Source organism: Myodes glareolus, chromosome 25 (genome assembly GCF_982192425.1).
Source record: "Myodes glareolus chromosome 25, mMyoGla1.1, whole genome shotgun sequence".
Lineage (NCBI taxonomy): Eukaryota > Metazoa > Chordata > Mammalia > Rodentia > Cricetidae > Myodes > Myodes glareolus.
The window spans coordinates 32,361,972-32,385,650 of record NC_142050.1 but is presented as its reverse complement, the minus strand read 5'-3'; the positions used below and the strand labels follow the sequence as shown (position 1 = coordinate 32,385,650).

The window sequence follows — 23,679 nt, the reverse complement described above, 5'->3', positions numbered from 1 at the left end:
TGGCGAGCACCTAAGAGTTTCCTAAACATAGAATTTTCCAAGGATTCATTAGGAAGTAGTTCATGGTCATTGGTGGTGCTGGAACACGAGGCTGACTGTGATGTCGTAGCAGGGTACAATGATTTCTAACCCCGACTGGACTTGGGAGCCACTGGCTGATCCAGGCTCAGCTCCTGCAGCAGCCCCACCCCCTCTTCTGCCGCTGTACTTGCTTTTGCAGTTAGACAGGGCCTTGGCTGCCAGCCCAGGCTCACGCTGTGAGGAAGCAGGGCAGGCCTCCAGTGGGGCAAAGCAATCGGCTCCTCAGAGCTGGGAGAGCCTGCAGCGGTGGGTGTGTGGCTCCTTGTCTGATGAACTCTTAAGGGCTGATGTTGCTGGCTGATACTATGAGGCCTGTGTTTGCATGCTTGTCCCAGAACTTGGCTTCCAGCTTCCCAGGAGAACAGAGACTCCAGAGGCTGAGCGCTGCCACCGACACTGGCTTTCCAGTGCTGTTCACTCATAAACAGATGAAGCTGAGCTAAGAGATGCTGCCCTTAGTGAAGGAATCAGGGGAGAAGGAGCGAGAAGGTTCATTTTCCTGAAGTTATTTTTTCCTGTCAGAGCTCAGGCAAAAAGAGACCATCACTTCTTGTTGCGGAATATTATTTTAAGATGTATTACATTCGTTTATGCGGTGAAACATTTGTTTAATGATTTAAGGATGTGTTGCATTCTTTTATGTTGCATTTGTTTAACTCTGTGAAGTTGTACTACTTTGCTAGTCTAAAACACCTGATTGGCCTAATAAAGAGCTGAATGACCAATAGCTAGGCAGGAGAAAGGACAGGTGGAGTTGTCAGGCAGAGAGAATAAACAGGAGGAGAAAAGAGAAAGGGGAACAGGAAAGGAAGAAGGGAGGACACCAGTGGCCCTCCACCCAGTTACATAGTAAGCCACGGAGGAAGAAGAAAGGTATATAGAAGAGAGAAAGATAAAAGCCCAGAGGCAAAAGATAGATAGGATAATTTTAGTTAAGAAAAGCCGGCTAGAAACAAGCCAAGTTAAGGCCTGACATTCATAAAACAGAATAAGTCTCCGTGTGATTATTTGGGAGCCAGGTAGCAGACTCCTCAAAGTGTAAAGAGTAAAAACAACCAACAACTTCTTGAGATGAGAGGATACAGGAGGAAGGCGGATGCCCTAATCCCAGAAGTGCTGTCAACTGTAGGAGTCAGTAGCAACGTGGAGGCTTGATTGGGAAGAGCTGGGATCACATGTTCAGACACTGACTTTTTCTGCAGTTGTTCAACCTCCTAACAGAACCTCAATGACCAATCCCAGAGAAAGCCATCTGACTAGGAAGCTTGGGTAGCAAGTGTCCCCCCCATCCCCATCACCATGGGCCCTGGGGAAGAGCAGAGCGGGAAATTGAGTGTTAAGTGGGCCTGTGAGCAGCAGAGAACGAGATGCCTCAGTGACCATCAACGGACACCAATTATAGGGACCAGGGATGGAGGAACGATCCTCCCCTGTCTTGACTACCTCTTGGATCTTGAATAAATTTCTTTTTAAAAAGTATTTGGAATAAATGTGGCAGACTGATAGTTTTGTTTAATTTGTAAAATGGTTGACCATTTGCTCATTATGCTTTCATGTGGACATTACTAGATAATTGGAAATGTTTCTAAAAAATGTTTTCTTAACATACTTTCTAAGAATAGAATTCTATATAAAAAGGGACATATCCCAGATTATCGGCAACAGTTAATGTCGTCATGTCCAGATTTCCTTATTCCATGCTCCATTCCCATGAATGCCATTCTCTCTCTCTCTCTTTCCCCCTCTCTCTCTCGTGGAATTGTGTGAATTTTAAGGGCTCTTCTACCAGCAGCATGGCCCTTTGTCATGGCATACCAGAGGGAAGAACAAGAAGAGGAAACAGTCAACAAAGTCTTGGGGAAAGAGGCAGGTACCTGCCAGGAGAAGGCTTGGGATGAGGAAGGAAGAAAATTGTCCTCAGCTCTCCCCAAGAGCACCCTTTCTTTGAAACTTCTTGTAACCACTTTCTACCTGGGGCCCTCAGCAAGTTCTTGGCTTCATTTCCTCTTCTGTAAAACCTGAATGGTGAAAGTTGGACCCACGGCGTTCAGGAAGCTCTTCTGACTGCTAAATGTGTGTGATGATTGTTATTTGTATTGTTTGATTTTTATATCCTCAGAATTACCAGTGTTCCTGGGGTAAGACAAACATTTGGCCAGATCTAATTAGTGAAAATCATTGTCCTTCACTGAGTAAGCATCCTCTGTGACAGGCTACTTCTAGCTGAACATGAGGTTTAAAAGCAGAATTATCTTTGCGTGGCTGGCTCGGTGTGGTATCTGGTAGGCTTGGCAATGATGGGAGTCCTGAGGAGAGGGTGGCACACCCGTGAGGAGGGGAGACTGGGCAAGCTCATCAGGTGAATCCGTGTCAGTATTCGGCGTGGAAAGGGAAGTCCTCGAGATGACTTGCCCTGCAGCAACAAGCATAAGAAGAAATTATTACCCAGAAGCAACAAGTGTGACCTAAGAGGCATCGTTCAGTGGTCTGTTCAGCCTCTTCTGTGCTCTCTGAGCCCCAGCTCCCATAAGACCACGAGAAAATGAGATGGGCACAGAGACCATGAAGACACCCAAGAGTACGAGAGGGTTATTAAGGAAAGAGTCTGGTCACCAGTAGATTGTCATAATGAGGGATCATGAGCAAACTGGCACACAGCCGAGGGCCTCAGAACTATTGTCTCAAATTCTCACATTGTTGTGAAGGGGAAGTACAACTGAAATTGACAGATAGGTTGTGAGTATTAACTAAGATACTAATATAAGCCACGATCTTAAAGTGTCTGCCATCCCTAAACTAGTACTCAGTGAATGGTTGCTGCAGTAAATACTGTCATCCCTACTCTGTAGATAGAGCGGCTTGGTGACATTACCCAAACAACCCAAGGCCTCATCTCTAGTAAGTGGCAGGGTTTCGAGTACAAGCCACTTAGTTTTACTTTGGAGCCCATCGATCTGTGACTACATATACAAATCCTGATACAAGAGCACTGTCCTCTTAGATAACGTCCTGGTCACCCTCCTACATAATCTGATGCCACTTACATAAACAGGCCGCAGGCCCTCCAGTTTTTGTTGAGGCTGAGAATGGTGGCCATCTCCTCATCACTTAGCTGGAAGTCAAAGACCTAGAAAGTTCCAAAAACATCCTTAGAAAGGAAAGTGTTGATGGGATCTAAGATTGTAGGTGTTCCTCCCATTATATGCACAATGTATCCAAATTCTCTAAATAACAACTGGATAATTTATAGAGATAACAGTGTCCTGGAATGGGGGCTTTGTAGGTGTGTCCAGTGTGTGCAGTGACTGCAATCCTTGAGGGCCATGTGGGAGACACGGTGTTTTCAATCCATTGCATCATCTCCTACAAAAAGATGCGTAGATCAAGACAGTTCATAGTTGACCAGGACAGTGTGGGCCTGGGATCTAAGTGCTCAAGGGTACCAGGAATCTTCTCAGTGGGACAAAGTTCAGACATTCAGTCCTGACAGGCCTTTGCTGGTGCCTGCCTCCAACCCATTCATGGCCCTTGCATGTAATCACTGTAGCCCTGTTGAGGCCAGCTAACTAACGTAAGTGTTGGTCAGGTAGTTAGTTGGAAGAAGTGAAGTCACACCGGCAATCAAGTGGTGGGATTAAAGTTCAAGGACAGGATCTTTCCCAGCCCCACTATTGATCACGCCACATCTTACCTGAATGTTCTCCTGAATGCGGGAGGGTGTCACAGACTTGGGGATCACCACCACATTCCTTTGGATGTGGAACCGAATCAGAACCTGTGTACAAACAGGGGACATCAAGTATCCACTTACCTATGAAGAACACCTTCTAGTGAGATAAATGGTAATTGTATTTCTCTGTGGCTTTAGCTATTATTAGAGACACTTGTGAGGCCTCATCTTAAAGCCCCTGATGCTGGAGGCAGTGCTGATTTCCCTATTTAGGAAGGAGGCAGGTAGTTTGTGACCATAAGGCTAAGACTGTGTCCATTTCGCAATGTTCTTGAGGTTGAGCCTAGGGCTTTGACAGGAAACTGAGTGACAAAGGCAGCCCTTCTCTGATGCCAGTGGTTTTACCTGGAGATCCTAACAGACTTAGATTTCTCATTTCTTCCCCGCCAATGGGTTAAAAAAAAAGGCATTACAAGTAAAACACATGACTACAAGAGTGTGTTGTGTTATTAGATAAAAGGGGGGAAAATTCCATTTTTACCTGGGCTGCAGTTTTCTTGTGCTTTGCAGCAATCTTCTTAATCGCAGGAATCTCCAGTACTACAGGGTCTTCTGGCTTGGCACTAGGGGAAGAGAGATGGCTGGTGTGAAAATCACCATGGGTACAACACGCCCATGAACATTACTGCCAGGACAGTGCAAAGGCTGAGCATGACAGCCTTCTCCATCTGAGAGACAGGCGGGGGGGGGGGGAGGAAGGGAGAGAGAAAGAGAGAGAGAGAGACAGAGAGAGAGAGAGAGAGCTTTGATTCTCTCCAGGAGCCCACCTATGAACCATAGCATTAGCAGTGGAAGAGTATGACCTAGCCAAGGAAGACAGAAATGGCTTCTTCTCTGAGCATCAGCCAGGACCACTGTTGGGTATTTCCAAACATTTTTACAGCTGCGTTCCCTCTTCGGTGGCTCAACGCATTGCCAAAGATAGACACATTTTTCCTAGTGCCTTAGGAATTACTAATCAATTACCACACACTGTTTTAAGAGTGTTGAAAGAAAGAGACACCACTCTCAAGCCTTACTGAGGTCTGTCTGGGGAACCCAGGGGGCTGTAGGCCGTGATGCCAATGCCCTTGGAGTGACAGTACTGGATCAGTTTCTCCTGGGTCAGATATGGGTGGCACTCAATCTGCAAGAGAAAACATTTCCATCACTAGGGGACTAGGCCACTAGCCACTTCCTGAGTGGCCCAGAAAGACTTCTCCACATGAGAACAGACACACAAACAAAGACCAAATGCAAATCATTGATAGATGTGCTCCAGACCTGACCCAGAGATCTGCCTCCCAGCTCCCTGAGCATCCTGAACCCAGTCCTCAGAGATGAGACTCGGTAGCTAGTGTGGAAATTGCCTCCCAGTGTTGAAGCAGTCCCAGAGCAGGGCCCTTCACCGAAGAGAATTTACCTGGTTGGTCACTGGCTTATGTTTCAGGCCAGGCTTGTTCAGGAGCCTCTCAATCTGCAAGTGGTTGAAGTTAGAGACGCCCAGGGCTTTCACCAGCCCCTGGTCCACCAGTTCCTCCATGGCCTGTCACAGTGAGGAACACCAGTTAGATGGCTGTAGGAAGATACAGGGATGCTGGGTTGGCCTCGTTCTTGGATAGGAGGAATGGCTCCCGTGTGACAAGGTCAAGTGAAGCACTAAAGGGAATCTCCAGCTAGACTATGGTGCCAGCATGGCTGGTTCCAGTCCTTCTCCCTGTCCCCTGCTCAGCTGTAACCAAGAAGGAAAAGTGAAATTCTGGCTTCTGTTAATGGTTTTACCAACTTTCTTCACATATTTTTTCCAGGCCCTAATCAAACTCTCTTTAATGTCTCTCCTGGGATCAGACAATTCCTTCCTCTCTTTCCAATTATGTTGTTTGAGCTGTCAAATAAACTGAGGTCCCCTAGCACTGGGGCTAATAGCTCGTCCAAAGAAACCTTAGCATTTGAACTAAAAAAATCTCAAGCAGGAAACACATTGTATATGCTTCGATCCTAGTAACTACTGGTCAGGAACTTACAATGAATGGATTATAACTTCAAGTTCAGTTTGTAGCCGCCGCTCTAGGGTTGGATCATTATCTTTGGGAAAGTTTAGAACAAGATCACTGTGGGTAATAATAAACAAACCCTATTTCCTTAGGTTGACTCCATTTTGGGCTAAGCATATAGTCAGTAGGATAGCCCTTTCACAGTACCTAGGTAGGCACTCCTACCAGGGCCCATATATCTTCAAGGCCTTCCTCACACATATCAAGCTGTGTTGGACAGCAAAGAGAGGAATTACAACAGTGGATAGGCCTGGCTGTAGGCTGACAATCACATTTAAATTGGGAGGTTGAGGGAGGAGACTAACGATTCAAAGTCTACCTGGACCTCAAAGAAAGATCAAAATCAAGCTCTGTGACTTGGAGAGACCAAAGTTTATTCCCAGAAACTCACATAGTTGAGGCAGTGAACTTTCTCCCACACAAGGTTTCTGACCTCCACAAGCGCCCCTTCCCCCCAATCAAGTACATGAATAAAAGAGAGAAACGGTAGTGGTAAAGACAGGCACAGGGCACTTGGGCTTTTTCATGTCAGGGTGGAGTGTCAAGGGGTCCTGACAGAAGTTTTTATCTCTGAGCACATACAGAGAAGCTGGAACCTACCTCCCAAGCATCCAAGAATGTGGATTTACTGACGAGAACGTTGCCTTTATCGTCTCTTGGTAAAAGTTCATTTCCAGCCTGTAAACGCAAGACGAAAAGCTCATTAGGACCTCCATCTGGATGCCTGGTTCTGCGAAGCAAGGTTTGAGCGTGATGGTGTACCCAACAGAAATGCCCACACAGCCATTTGTCATAGAAAAGTGCAGAACCATCTGTGAGGCAGTCCACTGTGGGCTGTAAACCCTGCGTGTGACCCTGCGGACAGTGTCTGACCATCTGTCCTCAGTACATTGTCAAAGTCATTGTCACCATGGAGATTAACTCACCATACCTAAATCTATAGATACGTGGGGGGCATTTTGGCTTCAAGGTTATTAGATGAAGGTTACATGGAAATGGCATGGCTAGCAGGGTAGGATACTAGCCAGTGTCTATCCTTGCAGTTTAAATCTGAAATTTGGGGTAGTGTGCAGTCATCACCCCAACTGGTCACATGTACAGTAGAATGAGAATTCACATCCCTTCAGTTTCCCCCCACATTCGCTTTTTAAAAATATTTTGTTGGTTTTAGATTTTGCGGTTTTTTTGCTGTTGCTATTTGTTTGTTTTTATGTGAATGATTATTTTGCCTACATTTTTCTCTGTGTAACCACATGCTTACCAACTGCCTGTGGAGGCAGGAATAGGATGTCTGAGTCTTTGGAACTGGAGTTACAGACCGTTATGAGCCTCCGTGTGGGTGTTAAAAATTAAACCTGTATCCTCTAGAAGAGCAACCAGTGTTCTTAAAAGCAGAGCCATCTCCCCACACCCTCTTCAACTTTTTTTTTTTTTAACTCAGGAACAAGCAGGAATGGGGTCCCAGGCATGGAGCTATAGTTTTTCAGATTATATTATCTGCCAGCTTTCCTGTATTTGGGTTTTGCTCCCGGATGCTACTTCCCAGTGTGGGGGTGCTATAAAAGACAAAAGGGCTGATCATTGATGTGTGTCATACAAGACTATCTCAAGAGATTCGTGCCCTCTCTGCTCAGGGTACTGGGCTGGGAATGAAGAGGAAGGTGCAGTTTGTCTTAGCTGGCAAGAATCAGTTTCTCTCAAACCAACTGTGAGAACATAACATTAGCACATGGTGCTCCTGCACCTAGCCCTGGACTGTTCTTATTGTGGACTGGTCTTTTTGTACACTGTAAAGATGCATTGCTCTCATTGGTTTAGTAAAGAGCTGAATGGCCAATAGCTAGGCAGGGAGAGGTTAGGCAGGACTTAGAGAGAGAGCGCGGGAATGAGGAAGGGCAGGGTCATCACCCAGACACAGAGGAAATAGGACATGTAGAAGATGAACATACCAGCCATGAGCCAATTCACAGCATGTAAATGGATAAATATGGATTAATTTAAGTTGTAAGAACTAGTTAGTAACAAGCCTAAACCATTGGCCAAGTATTTATAATTAACAAGAAGTCTCTGTGTGGTCATTTGGGAGTTGGCTGGCTGGACAGAAAGGTCCACCAACATGCTTTTTAGGCCACTGACTTTCTCCTGTTTGCAGATCTCCTGATACAGCCCATCCCCCACCGCCAGCTCAGGCACAGCTGCTGCTCTGGCATTTGCTCAGCATCTACAGATGGGGCAAAGAGCAGCTCAAACCTGGAATCCCTGTGGCCAGTGAACCAGATACAGGTCCAGGTAGTCCAGCTTCAGATCCGAGAGGGTTTTCTGGAAGGCTTTCTTCACCAGGCTTTTCTCGAAGAAGGTGGACCACAACTGCAGGGTGTGACATGGGGACATTAGGACGGGGTAAAGAAAGGGCCACTCCACAGCCACCCTCCCTCCTTTGAGATTTGCAACTGATCTAAAACCAGGTCAGGCTGTTGGTTTATAATACATTTAGTTAACATGTAGAATAGGTCACCAACCCTCAACAAGGTCAAGGTCATACCTTTGTCTTCTTCCATGCTCTTGGTATTCTATTTCATTTAGCACATTTGATCCCTGATTAGAATTTGACATTCCTGTATTAGTCTCTTCTTTGGCTGTCATTTCTCAGAGGGAAGAAATTGTGTCTGACCCTTAAAGTTCAAGTATCCTGATGCACGGGGAGCAGATGACCCTTTTATTGCTCTTGTCCCTAAGTCCATGAGTCAATACCTGTGCCAACACTGGGGCTGTGTGTCCTACCAGCTACGATTTCCTGGAACAAGAGTGTTTTGGCATGTTTGTCCAGCGCAGAGCCAAAGCTCCTCAAATACCTAGCGTTCAACACCTCTTCTTTTTATCACAATTTATAATCTATCTACACATTTTACTGATTTGAAATGAGAGGAAGTTTGTACGTGACAATAAATAATGCTCCCACCATTTCCAAAACACGCATGTCTGAGAACGTCCAGACCAGAGTCGTGGAGACCACAGTCGCATTAAGCAAGCGGTAAGGTTCAGGGGCCATCCCAATCATACCCTTTACTGCCCCTTGGGGAGTAGATCCCGCTGACTGAGAACAGCGAGGTCAAGAGCACCAGGAGGCTTTTGAAGCCATCACTATGGTAAGAGATCCAATACAGTAGGGGACCAGCATCAGCATTTTCTTACTAGTACTGATTTGGTGTGGATAAACATCCAGAGATAGAATGAAGGTGGGAGAGAGGTGCTGGGAGAACACAGCAGAGGAGAATGGCTGAGAAGCTCTTGAAGCTGCCCATTCAAAGATACTTCCACCTGCCTTGAAGTTACATCCACCAAGTGGGCCACTCTACCTTGCTGACAATAAAGAGGTCTTCCCGCTTCACGGCCTTCTCCTTGATCTTCTCCTGGATGGCTTCCCCCACTTCATTCTCATTCTGATACACGTAGGCGCAGTCAATGTGGCGATACCCAGCATCAATGGCGGCCTTCACAGCTTCCTTGACTTTATTAGGGGAAGACTGAAAGGCAGCGGAAGAGACCATTAGAAGCCATTCTTTCAAGTCCTCCTCTGTAAGGCTCCACGTAGACCAGATTCTCAAAACCACAGATTTGCTAGGATCTATTTCAAATAGACACTGGGGTCAGGAGTAGGGAAACATCCTTTGGAAAACTCTAGAAAAACAGACTGAATTATTTTATTCATTTTTATGGTTAGCATATAATATAATTGGTTTCATCTATTGAACTTCATTCATATGCTTTATCCTAAACTGTGAATTGATTTTGTGATTATCACTTATGTTCATCTTAGCCAAAAATGAGCTCTTCTCTAATCTAGGCTGATCTTGAAGGGTGTCCAGTTGCTAGGAGTGATAGATGGCTCCCCTTGCAACTTGCTAAAGAAGAAACTTGAATCTAGAGTGAACCAGAGGAATCCTCAGACCCAGACAGTTATAAATACTTAAACTATGGTCATTATAAGTTAATATGAACTCTACCATGAGTAAAGTTCTGATGCTCAGCAGATTGCAGTTTTTGTTGAACCTTGACTGCAAAACAGCTGTCAAGACAGCCTACCTGATAAGGTCCTTACGTTGCTTGCTTTCAACAATGAACATAAAGATTCTAGTGTAGCGCCTGTCACTTAGTAAGGCATTGCATAGGCTTGCATATCCGTATGCAATCCATTATATAGTCACTGTTTCGGGGCACAGGGGGAACAAATAGGAAACTACACAGCATTGGATTTTCATTTCTGCCAATAAGAAAACAAAACAAAAGAACATTTGAGATACCATCTCCCAATTTCAACCAGCCACGCAGATATTGGATTAAGAAAATAAACTTTTAAAGTTCACTTCTCAGAGCAAGCAAGATGACTCCTAGGGTATGGGACTTGCTGCCAAATCTTAGGCCCTGAGTTCAAGCCCCAGCTCTCACGTGGTAGAAGGAAAGAGCTGAATCATACAAATTATCCTTCCAAAGGCCACATGCACACCATGACATAAAGACAGTTGAGTGTGCATATGTACGTGTTTGCATGCACGCAACCATACTAGCAAACAAACAAAACATGTAAAAAAAAAGTTAAACCAGATATGGTAATACACAGTTTTAATCCCAGCAGTATAGACGTAGAGGCGGGCTGATCTCTGTGACTTTGAGGCCAGCCTGTTCTACGTAACAAGTTCCACGCTAGCCACAGCTACACAGTGAGACCTTGCCTCCAAAAACAAAACTCAAAACTCACTTTAAGTCAAGTATAATAGTGTAAGCCTGAGTCCAAAGCACAGGAGGGACAAAGGCAGGAGGATAGTGAGGCTAGAGACAGCCTGGAACGCTTCACTGTCGGTTTAAAAATAAAAGCAAAAAACGTTCACATTCTGGGTAAGGTGGCCTATGCTCATAATTCCAAGCCTTTGGGAGGTAGAGGTTGGGAGGGGGCCAGGCAATCAAGGCCAGTCTCAGTCACTTAATGAGCTCTAAGACTGCCTGGGCTGCATGAGCCTGTCTCAGACAACAGTAAGTAAATCCACCTCCCACCAAGTCTAGATATCTTTCTGTAGCTGTCAGAGAGGTATATATAGCAGAGATCAACAACTATATCATCATGGGGACAAGGAATTGCTGCCAGCCACTCAGAGGCACTGGGGTCCAGGCTCAAGTCCCATCCCCCTGCACCTGCACTAGTGAGCTCATTGTCCTTTCCAGCAGCACCCCATCCTGAAGAAGATTCCTGTACAGAACCTACATCGCTGTGGGGACTCTGAAAGTTCACCTCGGCTGATTTTTCCGGGTGAGTAGATTCTCTGGAGATCTGCAAGTGATTATTTGTTGCTTCGGTGGATGCGAAATTTCTGATACGGAGCAAATCCGCTTCACTATGCCCTGGAGTGGGCCTTGGAGCAACTTTGCAGGAGAGATGACTACAGCCAGCCCCGGACCCGAGCGGACTCCTAGCCCAGGTTCTCTGTCATCTTGAGTCTGCTCAGGCTTTAATGTGTAGGAACACATGGGGGTCCCTGTAAAGTGCAGGCGCCAGTTCAGTAGCCTGGGCTGAGGTCTGAGGCTGCCTTTTCCACAGGCTTCCAGGCCGCTCGGATGTTCCAAATGGAGTCCTTCCCCATGGAAGCAAGAGAAGCTGGGTCATTTGGAACTCAGTGTTCTCTCTCGGTATAACCCGACGGGAAATACACAGCTCAAACCTGTAAATTGTGAAGCAATTCGGGGAAAAGCTTACAGAAAAAGCTAGCTGCCTGGAGACGATATTTTTGTTGTTCATTGCCAAGTCCAGGGACGCTGGAAACCTGACACTTGTTTGGGAAGTTGTCAGCCGGCTGGGAAAAGCCAGTCTGAGCTTTGAGGCCTGAAACAGTGCAAAAGCTGAAAGCAAGCTGGGTCCTGGCTCTAGGATTCCAAACCCCATTCCCTGCAGACGCTGTGCAAAAAGGAGAAAATGCCCAGGGCCACTCCTCGCCTGAAAGAAGGAGTTTTCCAAAGACTGCACACCTACCTTCCAGGTGCCCAGGCCCACGATGGGCATCCTGGCTTTGGTACTGAGCTCCACGAAGGTGGCCATGGTTGCTACAGAAACAGTAGAGAGCTGGGAGAGCTGATAGGCACCTCTGGCCTACTTTAGGAAGCTGGTAAAGGTTATGGGTCCTTGGGGAGGCGGGCTCTTCCCACTGGCAAGCCGCCACAGCCTAAGGGGCAGGCCTTGGCACAGTAAATACATTGTGGTGTTTCGGAAGACTGATTAAACCCTTTAGAATGCAGAATCTCCCTGCGGCAGAATGCGAAGGCTGCTGTAGACGTACTCACGCGGGGTTGAGGACGTAAAGAACACGGCGTGAAGAATGAATTAGTTTACTTAAGAAGGGCCATTGCTGTGAGAGTGGACACACTCAGTGAACCCTGTGACTGTTCAAGAAGTTTTCAGCAGGGGGAGAATTCAAGGAAAAACCAGGAGGCTTGTAGCAATCATTTTGATACGAGTTAGTACGGATAGCCGTCTCCTACTGCTCTTTTCCCGTGTGTTGCACATGGTTTTTATTATAACAATTGCTCTGAATATATGAACGTGTCTGTTTTTATATATTGTATTTTTCTAAAGTCAATACAGGCAGACAAACTTTCTCTGCATAATAGAAAGTCACTTTAAATTACACCAAACATTTTAGTGGTTCTTGGAGGTTCAGTTTTATGGACATTTATTTTCACTATACTTAGATCTGTCGTTCATTAGTTTCCATTTAGTTTCTAGTGTGAATATATTTCAAGGTGTACCATTGTAAACAAAGCACTGAGTTGTTTTCCTTGGGCTAGATCTTCTGAAGCTGGAATTTATTTCAGTTTATCATGTGGTAATTTTTTCCAAGTAGGAGAGTATCCCACGGCCACTTATAAAATAACAGAATCTCATTACTCTTGTTTATATTTCTCAACTTTCATTTAATTGATGTACAAAACTATAATAGGTGAGAGGTCACTCACAGGAGTATGGGTGAGGGGTCACTCACAGGAGTATGGTTGAGGTGTCACTCACAGGAGTATGGGTGAGGGGTCACCCACTGGGACATTTTATACACACCCCTCCACACCTCCTGAAATCTCACTGACATTTGGAGATAGAAAAAAATCTTACACGCAGCAGCATATTTTAATCTATAAATCAAAGGAAAGACAGAAGGCAAAGAACTAAGTTGAAGATGCTACATTTGTATAAAGATGCTGCAGACTGCTTCATCTTGGCTATCATAATAGCCTACAGTGTTGTGAGTCAAGAGCCATAACCTCTGACTACTAACAACCTCAATAACATCTACTTCAGTAGCTGATCTGATGGACTGTATCTCTGAACTTAACACACCTCTAGCCTCCAACTGAATAAGGACTGGGGAATCTTTAGGCCAACTGGGAAAACTGGGCTTGGCCCCTCTAAGGGGGCATCTTTTGGGTTCCGGGCCTGGATGCAGAAAAAGCAAAAGCAGTCACTGCCTCAAAGTGACAGAGATAAACAGGAGAGGACCAGCTACATACAGAGCAACAGAGAACAGAATGACAAACTTTGCTCCCACTAAGAAGCTGGGAAGGGCTCCAGGGCTGGAAATCTGCCCAGGAATTCTAGGTTAGAAATCCTGTAGGCTTCTAAGACCATCCCCTCTCCAGACTTCTGTCTTCCTTTTCTCCCTGATTGGTCCTGCTAAGGGTGCCCTTCTTAGGGTAGACTCTTTCCTCCTGCCAGCTGAGCAGTAAGTAGTTTCAAACAGTTGGGCAGGGGGTGGAGGGGGAAAGGAACGGTGTGTGTGTGGGGGGGGGTAGTTCTAGGCACAGGGGATTAGAAGGTATGTGCAAAGCTTTGTGTGTGTGTGTGTGTGTGTGTGTGTGTGTGTGTGTGTGTGTGTAGAATACATTGCAGCTATAATACCTCAAAGGCTCTGGAGAAAGGTGAGAAGAGCCATGTACTTGAAGACATGGATACTCACGTGAGAGCCATCTAGGACAGAATGGGTATACAGACTAAACGACCTGAAAGGTACCTCCATGGAAGACCTTTCTGACTTTTGCCTTTGTTTTATTTATACATGTCATTCTCCAATTAATAATGAGCTACATGGAACGTTAGAATCAACAACTAGAACTGAAAATCTGTCTACAACAGTCAAGTAATGTATTTTGTAAGTCAACTTTCATGTTGGCCTGAGTATTCATTAGCTAGCCTGGTGTGGCTTTATAGTGGAATTGGGCAAGAGGGCAATACAGACAATTATTGGTAAGCGTTTTCTCTTCACCACAATTCTTCTTTTCCTTTACTTATTAATCTTTTTGGCACAACCGTATATGATGGGAACAGCCAAAGTCACAAGGCCAACAGGGCTCTTTGACAAAGATCTAGCAAAGCTGAACCACATGATGGCTGTCACCTTTGGTTTTCATCTCTCCCTGTTGCATACTTGGGGACTTTTAATATTTGTACAATTTAGGGATATTGGATTGATGGAAGTTTTCTTATTAATTATTTATGCTTTCTTCCAGGAATGCTGCTTCTAAGCTTCTCCAGAAAAGTCCTGAACATTCTATTCTCCCCTCTTTTAGGGAGTTATCCTTCTCTCCTTGAAGGTCTTCCTTGTGCCTTGGAGGTTGTGACACACATAAAGAACTCAGGGGGCTCTTTATGAGGCTGTGAGGCATTCTTGAAACATCTGTCCCTGTACTCACGCAGGGACAAGATATTCAAAACAAAGTCAACTCAAAAAGACCAACAAGATTTGGTGGGCTAGAGGACCTGGCTACAGTTTAGATTACGAGCCTCTTCTCGCAGTACACGCAGGCTGTTATGCGGCATATACGGCAACAGAGTTAGATTGGCTACAGTTGCCTCTGCCCTACACAGAGCCTTATATTGATAGGCAAAGAATGATGTAGAAGGATGATAAAGGAACAAGATGTGAGGACCTTCCTTTCTTAGCAAAGTTAGCACATGCAGAGCCACTGTGGTGTCATGTGACCAAGAAACAACAGAATGCCAGGATTAGACATATAGACACATTCTATAAAAATATAAAATATAAACATTGCATTATGCCCAGATTTGAATAATAACTGCAGCAGCTTTGGCCTGATGATCATTCTTGGGCACTCTGACCATTAAGAGTTAATACTACACTGCTTGGAACATGACAATATGCCTGGGTTGGCTTGAAGATTTTGTTTTGGTCCTTATAGCCACAGAAACTCCTAGCCTAAGAATAGGCTGTCTTATGCCTCTAGATTCTTAAAAATTGGGGTGTGGGGGTTAGTGGGTAAAAATGATAACTCTGTTTATCAGTGATGTCAAAACTTGAGAGAAAATGATGGAAAATGATAACTCCATTCGGTCGTAGTTTATTAATGATGACTAAAAGATGTGCAAAAAGAAGTGAAACACAGGTCCAAACACCATAAATGTTATGATCTATGTTTTGAAATAGCATGAATGTATTCCCGCTCACTAAATTCTGTATAAATGAAGAAGCACTCTGGCTGCCAGTCAGTCAGGCTGCAGGATTCTCCCAACCACCATGGCCTCTTTCCCTCCCATGCCCACTCCTTACATTCCCTGCTGGGACCTGCTCCTCTGCCTGAGAAGTTCTTCCTCTCTGTCCCTCTCTCCTAAAATGACACTAAGAAGTGTTCCGTGTTTGATTCCTTCTGCCACTGCTCTTGCATCTTCAGACCCTGCCCTCATCTGGAGCTGGACTCTAGCATTTTTTTTCTTTTTAACTAAAGGTCTTGTTATATATTCTACTTTAACCTAGAACTCACTGTAAAAAGCCCATGCCTCAAACTTAAGATCCTCCTGAGTCTTGGTCTCCTGAACCTCGGTCTTCTGAATGCTTGGGTGACAAGTGCGGATACCAAGCCAGAAAACAATTTTAGTTTTCAATGGTAAACCTCATAGCCTCTGAACCAGAGCTACAGAGAAGTATCTTAGAAGTAGATAGGTAATGATACTGTTCTGTATCTCTTCACTCACTCAGCACAGCACACAGGCCTGAAAATGGTCTGAAGGAGAAGCTCTGACATTCTGATGTTGCTACCAATAACATGGACTTCCCATTGGCCAAAGAGAAAGTCCTACCTTGGGAGGAAAAGTGTAGATTTAAAATGATGATAGATGGAAGAGGGGTAAAATTGTTGATACTGTGACGTCTAACTGGATTTTTTTGCCATGCAGAGGCATCGAACAAGAGAACAGCTTCAATTCAGATGCCTCATGGGAAAAAGGACACTGGAGCTAAAACCTATCTCCCCCCCCCACACACCTCTCTCGAGACAGGGTCTCCTATGTACCTCAGGTTAGCCTAAAACTCATTATGTATATACATCAGACTGTCCTTGAACTCACCTGCCTTTACAAGAACTGTTAGTGAAGAGGTGCACCACCATGTCTAGTTGAAGCCTTCTCTTTTAATTCAGAAGTCAGTTGTATCATATTTAAACGGACAGACTTACTTTTTGATTAGAAAGTGACCTACGGACATATATCCTATTTCCAGATAAAACCCAGAGAACCCTGATCGATGATGGTCTGAGTGAATACCATGTGGCCTAAACTACAATTCATGAAGGTATAAGAATGACCTTTGGCCTATTATAGAAATTCACCCCTCGCCAACCCCGCCTGAAGGCTCACTCCTGTAAACCAGCTACTCGTAGGATGTTTGAAGCCTGTCTTAGTCACTGATCTGCTGCTGTGAAGAGCCAGCATGACCAAGGTAACTCTTGTGAAAGAAAACATTTAATGGGGGGTTTGCTTACAGTTTTGGATCGTTAGTCCATAATCATCGTGGCAGAAAGTAGACAGGCATGATGATGCTGGAGCATTAGCTGAGAGCTTTTTATACTGATCCACAGTGATCAGGCAGAGAGAGAAAGACTGAACCTGGCATGGGCTTTTGAAACCTCAAAACCCACCCCCAGTGACACATTGCCTCCAACAAGGCCACGCCCCCTACTCCTTCTAACCCTTCTCAAACGGTTCCACTCCTTGATGACTAAGCATTCAAATATATGTGCTTATGGGGGCTGCTTTCATCCAAACCACCACAAAAGTTGAAAATCATCCTTGACTATATAAGGACTTTTAAGTAAGCCCAGTCCAAGCTGGAAAGTCTGACAAAAAAAAGAAGAAAAGATAAAGATGATATAATGGAAGAAAGGGAGGGGAGAAGAGGAAAGGGGGGAGGAAGAAAAAGGAAAAGCGAAAAGAGAAGAGGGGCTGGTCAGTAGAGCATTTGTTCTGCAAGCATCCAAACCTGAATTTCTCATTTAATCCAGCCCAGCAATGTATCTGTAATTTCAGTACTTGGGAGGCAGAGACTATTGGCCAGCCAACATAGCTGAATTGCTGAGCTTCAGGTTCAGTGAGAGACTCTGTCTCAGAAAATAAGGCAGAGTAAAGATTTCTACAGGAGACTTCTGGCCTTTGCATTTGCCAGCACACATGGGTAGATACACCCAGATGAGCCCTTAAATGTACCCCACAGCATGCACACAAATTATCATGAAAAAGGCTGCAGACACTCCCCAGCTTAGCATGTGCAGAGTCTTAATTTCATCCTCCAGAACTGAAAATAGTTATTCCTTATGTGGCCCACTGTCAATATATTGAGGTGGGAACAATTAAGTTTTCGGGATCACATATAATTATGTATCACATGGTAATTTTGCTTCCTGTTGCTGAGATGGGGAGAGGAAAGGGTTTACTAGACCTACAACTCCCCTTCACAGACCACTGGGGGCAGCCAAGGCAGGGGCACAGGCAGAGTTTGTGGAGGTGTGCTGCTTACTGGCTTGCTCCTAATGGCTTACACAGCCTGTTTTTCTATATGACCTAGGACTACCTGCACAGGGGTGGCACTGTTCCTTCATGGTCTGGCCCCGGTCACATCAATCATTGCCTATGTTGGTCTAATGGAGGCATTTTCTTGGTTGAAGTTCCCTCTGCCCAGCTGTTCCTGGCTTGTGTCAACTGAAAAAAAAATCGAACCAGGACACGAGTAAGAGAAAAATGCAGCTCTAGCATATTTATAAAAATGGTTCTGGCCCGGTGGTGGTGGACCATGCCTTTAGCTCCAGCCAGACTTTGGTTCCATGAACTTCCCTGAAAGCATCATGTAGATACATTTCAAGCCTCTAGATTTTAAAAACATTGACTTAGAGCAGCCCTGTGGCTTCTCCAGAGTAAGGGAGTGTCTGTCTGCTGGGGCTGAGCCAGCATGGGGAAAGTGGATGTGGCCATGAGCTAGAGAGTGTATTCAGGTCTCCACTAAGGCTGAAATGGGTATGAAGACCCATGAAACTGTTTCCGGCAGTTTGATTGCTTCTCTCGTCAGCCTCAAACACTGTGGCTGTAATAAGGTTTTAAGAGAATTAGTGACGCATCAGCTTACAGCTTGGGGATGTACTAAAGCCATCCAGCTTGTCGGTTGAGAAACGCTGGGTAGAATTACTCAGCATTGAAAATACTCTCCTCTAGCAGGCAGTTGCATCTGTTGGGAACCGGATGGGTGTTGGCAAGGAGTCAGATATTTGCGCTGTCGTGAATGAAGGACAGCAATTTGCATCAAAGCCTCACAGACTAGGAAGAACCAAAGTCCTTGAAAAAATCAGAAAAACAAGCCTAATCATCGTAAGCACAAGCATGATTTGTGGCCTTATTTCTTTTATTTCTCTGCTAGAGTGAGCTTTCCGGCTGGGACTGTCAGCCCCCAAAGACACAAAGACTTCTTATTAATTATGAAAGCTTGACCTTCAGCTTAGACTTGGTCCCAGCTAGCTCTTATAACTCAAATTATCCTGTTTCTATTACTCTACATTCTGCCACATGGCTTTTTACTTCTCTCCCATTCTGTATGTCAGATTCTCTCCTTGTCTCCCTGGTCGTCGGCATTGTCTTCCTCTTCCTCTTCCTCTTCTTCCTCTTCTTTTCTTCTTCTTCCTCTTCCTCTTCTTCCTCTTCTTCTTCTCTTTCTCTTCCTCTTCCTCCTCTTCTTCTCTCTTATTTTTTAAATTTTAATTTTTAATTTTACATATCCATCCCAGTTCTCCTTCCTCCTCTCATCCCACTCCTTCCCCCTTCCCCTCATCCCACCCCCCCATCCACTCCTCAGAGAGGGTATGGCCTCCCATGGGGAGTCAATGAAGTCCATCCCATCATCGCATTGAGGCCTGACCAAGGGCTTCCACCCCACCCCACCCCACCCTACCCCCGTGTCTAGGCTGAGCAAGGTATCTCTTCATAGGAAATGGGCTCCAAAAAGCCAATTCATGTACTAGAGAGAGACCCTGGACCCATTACCAGTGATCTCATAAGCTACACAATACACTCACTGTCACCTGCATTCAGGGGGTCTAGTTTGGTCCTATACAGGTTCCGCAAATGTTATTCTGGAGTAGGTGAGCTCTCACTAATGGACTTGGCCCCTTTGGTCATACTATTGCTTCTTTCTCTCTTTGACTGGTTTCCAGGAGCTTGGCCTAGTGGTTAGTTCTCTGTCTCTGCTCCCATCAGTTACTGGATGAAGGGTTGACAGTTACAGTAGTCTTCAATCTGATTACAGGGGAAGGCCAGTTCAGCCCCCTCTCCACTATTGCTTAGAGTTTTATCTGAGGTCATCCTTCTGCCAGGTTTTCTTGATAATTTCATAACAATTCCCACTATCAAGATATTTCTTTCCTTGCTCTCCCTCTCTGTCCTTCTCCCAACTTGACCTTCCCGATCCCTCATGTTCTCCTCCCTATTTCTCGTCCTTGCTCCTCTCTCCCTTTCCACCCTCCCCACTCCCTCCCACGCTCCCAATTTACTCAGAAGATCTTGTCTAGTTCCCTTCCTAGGCAGATCCATGTGTGTTTCTCTTAGGGCCCTCTTTGTTACCTAGCTTCTCTGGAATTGTGGAATGTAGTCTGATTGATTATCCTTTACTTTAGGCCTAATATCCACTTATGAGTGAATACATACCATATTTGTCTTTCTTGGTCTGGGTTACCTCACTCAGAATGGTTTTTTCCTAGTTCTGTCTATTTTCCTGAAAATTTCAAGATGTCATTATTTTTTACCACTTAATGACACTTCTGAATGGGACTGGAGTACTCCCATGAGTATCATGAGCACCATGACATGAGCAGCTTTAGGAGGGGAGAGAGGTCTCAGTTTGAGGCACCACGGGAGGTGTATGCATCTCAGCAGGTTTTTGTAGCAGTGCTTAGGAGAGCATCATCTTGATGCTGGTTTCTGAGTCCTTAAACTAGGTACTATGGACGATATTTGTCTCATTCGGGATTTCTAAGGCACCATTTGCCACCCTGGTTCACCATGCAAAGGACGGAACCTGGTGCCCTTAGTGAACTTGGGGAGTTTGATTATTGGTGGGGAGGAGTCAAGATAAGCTAAACGTGAAGCAAAAAGGAGCCAAGAAGGTAGAACCAGAAACAGCTGATTCCGCAAGGCAATCGGTAATGAAAAGTCCCCAGACTATCTTAATACAAAATATACAGCTTTAATAAACAGAAGTAAGACTTATACCAGCTTACACCAGAATCCAAACGATCCGTCCGGATGCAGGAGCCAGGCGAGAGAGCTAGCAGGAGCATGCTTGCTAGGTTTATAGGCAAGCTTTAGCTTAAGGGCGACACGCCCCCAAAACAGAATGTGATTGGCTGAACTCCGCTATCATCTTTGATATAGATGTTGCTTTCATTGGTGAATTAATAAAGAGGCTACTTGGCTTGATAGGTCAGAACATAGGTGGGTAGAGTAGACAAAACAAAATGCTGGAAAGAAGACAATGAGTCAGTCGCCATGACTCTCTTCTCAGAGACAGACACAGGTTAGGACCTCTCCCAGTAAGTCACCACCTCGTGATGCTACACAGATTATTAAAAATGGGTTAGATCAATATGTAGGAGTTAGCCAATAAGAGGCTACAGATAATGGGCCAGGCAGTGTTTAAATGAATACAGTTTCCGTGTAATTATTTCGGGTAAAGCTAGCCGGGTGGCAGGCGGTAATGCAGCCCGCTGCCCCTTCTACAAACAGCGGCTTGGAACATGGTGGAAGGAGAATGCCAGGCTGTGTCATGGCACAGTGGGTGTTGGCACTGAGTGGCACCAGAACAGGTGTGTAGTGGTGAGAGTTTGTCTCAGCTGTTTCTCATAAACTCTACCACCATGTTGGACCATTCCCCATGATTTCTGGTTAAGTAGACTCCCCTATTCATTACCCACAGTCCCTGAACAAAGCCCAGGTATGTTTTCCTGACTTTACCACTAATTCTCTTTCTGTCTTTGAGACAAGGCAACTTTGTGGCTGGAAAATACAAGAGTCTTCTGTGTCAGAAAGAATTTGTGTCAGAGAGTGGTGTCAAGTATCACATCAACGCTGTCCATGCTGAGGTGTGGGCTCTGCTTTCCCTAGTGTCTTTGTAGCCTCGTGTGTCCTGTCTTCCAGCTATAAGAAGTGGACCTTGTCCCTGGTTTCATGAACTAGGACTGGCAAAGAAACTAAGGTTGAGAACTTGCCAGAGTTCAAATGCCCTATAAAATTAGTAGTGTAAATGGGTTTTTCTGTGAAGATATTTGAGATCACTATGGTTGGGCTTCTTTGAGCCCCTATAATTAACTGTGATTAAATGAGACCAGTTGGAAGCCAGGTTGGACTTACATGTTTGATCTTGTTTTCAGCCTTTTCTTCTGACAAAAATCCAGATGTTCTAATGCTTTTCAATAATCTGGGTTTTTTCTAATTCTATGCACACAGTCGTTTTGCCTTCATGTTATGTCATGTTTTGCCTTATGTTATGTTACCATGTGGTGCCTGGCCAGAAGAGGGCTACAGTTCCCCTGGAACTAGAATTACAGATGGTTGTGACCCACCATGTGGGTGCTGGGTCCTTTGCAAGAGCAGCCAGTGCTTATAACCACTGAGCCATCTCTCCAGCCCGCCAACAACTAGTTTTTGATGCTTTATATATTATTGCATAACACAACTCTGAATCAGAGATACATTCATCTTGGCTCCATCAGACCCTGTCTGAAAAAAGAAATAAATAGCAGTGAGGTATTTGACATGATCTGCTACCAAGTCTTTGTGTGTCTCTTTCACTGAAGGCATATCAGTTTGGACTTCCCTGTTTCAAGAGTTCATTAGACATAGGTGGCAGTGCCTGTCGCCTTCCATCATGTAGTTGGGAGGCTTCACTTGGCATTTGGGACTTTGCTGATCTGTCCTGTGGTAGCACTCCTCTGCCCTAGCCATTTCCAATGAGTTGATAGTCCTACCTATGAGACTGAATAAGTAATTCACTTACTTAGTTAGATTTAGGCTTTTCCATTTCCAGAAGAATATTTTATGATGAATTTCCTCTGCCTCATAAATTTCTAAGTGAGACTCAAAGAAATCAAGTGACTTACAGAAAGCAGAGGAAAAGAGAATTGTACTCGGGATCTGATGGGAGTCATGTTCCTGTCACTATAGTGTCATGAAGTGAGCATCCCTGTGATCCAGACCTTCCATCCCACAGTTTTACACGGAAGGAGGTGACAGGTGACATCATGCCAATAAATACATTCTATGATCACAACCTTTATCTTTTACTGTGTAAAGTGTGTGCCTGCATGTACCTATGTGCCTGCAGGTGTCAGATCCCCTAGAGCCGGAGTTACAGCTGGCCGTGGGATGCTGCTAAGCTGGGAACAGAACCTGGCTCCTCTGGAAGAGCAGAGTGCTCTTAACTGCTGAGTCATCTCTTCAGTCCAGGTTTTGGATTTTTGAGACAAGATCTTAATGCAGCTAGGCTGCCCTCAGACCTTCTGTGTGTCCAGAAATGCTTCTAAGGGCTAGAAGTCCAGACATGCACCACCACATTGTGCCTGGATCACATATTAAATTACACAGAATCCTGCATTACACGGCACTTGCTAATGAGAACTGATGCATATTGGATTTCTCCAGTTTAAAATGGAGAGGTCCCATGTGCTCCCTTTATTCTTGTGCTGTATATCTAACACTATCTTCTCTCCGTTTTTCCTGTCCCTTCATTTTATCCTTTTTGGTATTTCTAAGTGGCCCCCATTTCTGCTCTGCCCCTTTTAGGATTGGTTCGTTGTAAACCCGACAACCACCAAAAGCTTTGAGAAGCTGATGAAGATAAAGCAGCGGCAGCAGGAGGAAGAGAAGCAGCGCAGCGGCAGCAGCCCAGGAGTCTGCGGTCTCTGAGAAGGCAGTAGCAGCCTCATACTGAGCCTGCAGAGAGCCAGCCCGAGCCAAGGGCAGGGAAGGGGCAGGATGAGAATGAGGAACTGGTGGTGTCGACTTTATGTAAGGGAACCGAGCAGGAGCCAGTGCCAGCACAGTCCATGACATCAGGGAAAGGGGTCTGTCCCAGCCTGGCCTCCCGGTCTACAGCAGAGCGCAGCAACTTGGTGAACTTGAGGCAGTACTCATGTGCTACGTCAGTTAGGGTCTCTAGGACACTTTCGTCAGCACACTCAAAGCCCGCATGGGCCAAGATTGTGGCCACCGCTTGGTAAAGGAGCTGCCGACAGGAATGCCAACTGAGTTCAGTCACTGGTTCTCCTTTTCCACTGAAAGCGGAGACATGGCGGCGTCACTTGTGTACTTGCAAGGGGGACCAACCTGTCTCACTGGGGGCTCTACAGTTCCAGTAATCCCTGGCCCTGTTGCAGGTAAACAGTCACCTTCATCCTGCTCTTCTCAGGGCATGAGCCCCCCAGTTACACAGTTGGAACAGGCCATGCATGTCTAAAATAAACAGTACAGGAGAATGG

At 45.3% G+C, this 23,679-nt stretch overlaps 1 protein-coding gene and 1 long non-coding RNA gene across 3 annotated transcripts; one reads left to right on the top strand and one right to left on the bottom strand.

Moving 5' to 3' along the window:
- Positions 1-628: 628 nt before the first annotated feature.
- LOC148117875 (aldo-keto reductase family 1 member B7) lies at positions 629-12,030 on the bottom strand. Of its 2 annotated transcripts, XM_087901808.1 has the most exons (10): positions 11,864-12,028; positions 9,201-9,368; positions 8,095-8,211; positions 6,445-6,522; positions 5,214-5,336; positions 4,831-4,937; positions 4,293-4,374; positions 3,773-3,856; positions 3,126-3,208; positions 629-2,494 (listed from the first exon to the last, which is right to left on the bottom strand). In XM_087901808.1, exons 1-10 carry the CDS (start codon positions 11,927-11,929, stop codon positions 2,452-2,454), a joined length of 951 nt encoding a protein of 316 aa, XP_087757934.1. In that variant the 5' UTR covers positions 11,930-12,028; the 3' UTR covers positions 629-2,451. The 2 variants fall into 2 exon arrangements, with proteins under 2 accessions (XP_087757934.1, XP_087757935.1); XM_087901809.1 differs by lacking the exon at positions 8,095-8,211 and having other exon boundaries at positions 11,864-12,030.
- A 1,464-nt stretch (positions 12,031-13,494) lies between these two features.
- Positions 13,495-23,251, top strand: LOC148117874 (uncharacterized). The gene is made up of 3 exons (XR_015736685.1): positions 13,495-13,601; positions 16,389-16,607; positions 22,985-23,251. It is a non-coding gene; the product is annotated as an uncharacterized LOC148117874 (long non-coding RNA).
- Positions 23,252-23,679: the final 428 nt, after the last annotated feature.

What these genes read in the sequence shown, in the direction of transcription:
- LOC148117875 (XM_087901808.1), bottom strand. Translation starts at nt 11,929, where the DNA reads ATGGCCACCTTCGTGGAGCTCAGTACCAAAGCCAGGATGCCCATCGTG. An exon ending in ACCTCTTTATTGTCAGCAAG is followed by an intron (nt 8,212 to 9,200) that starts GTAGAGTGGCCC and finishes CACACCCTGCAG; the next exon opens with TTGTGGTCCACCTTCTTCGA. An exon ending in ACTGGCCACAGGGATTCCAG is followed by an intron (nt 6,523 to 8,094) that starts GTTTGAGCTGCT and finishes TTGCGTTTACAG; the next exon opens with GCTGGAAATGAACTTTTACC.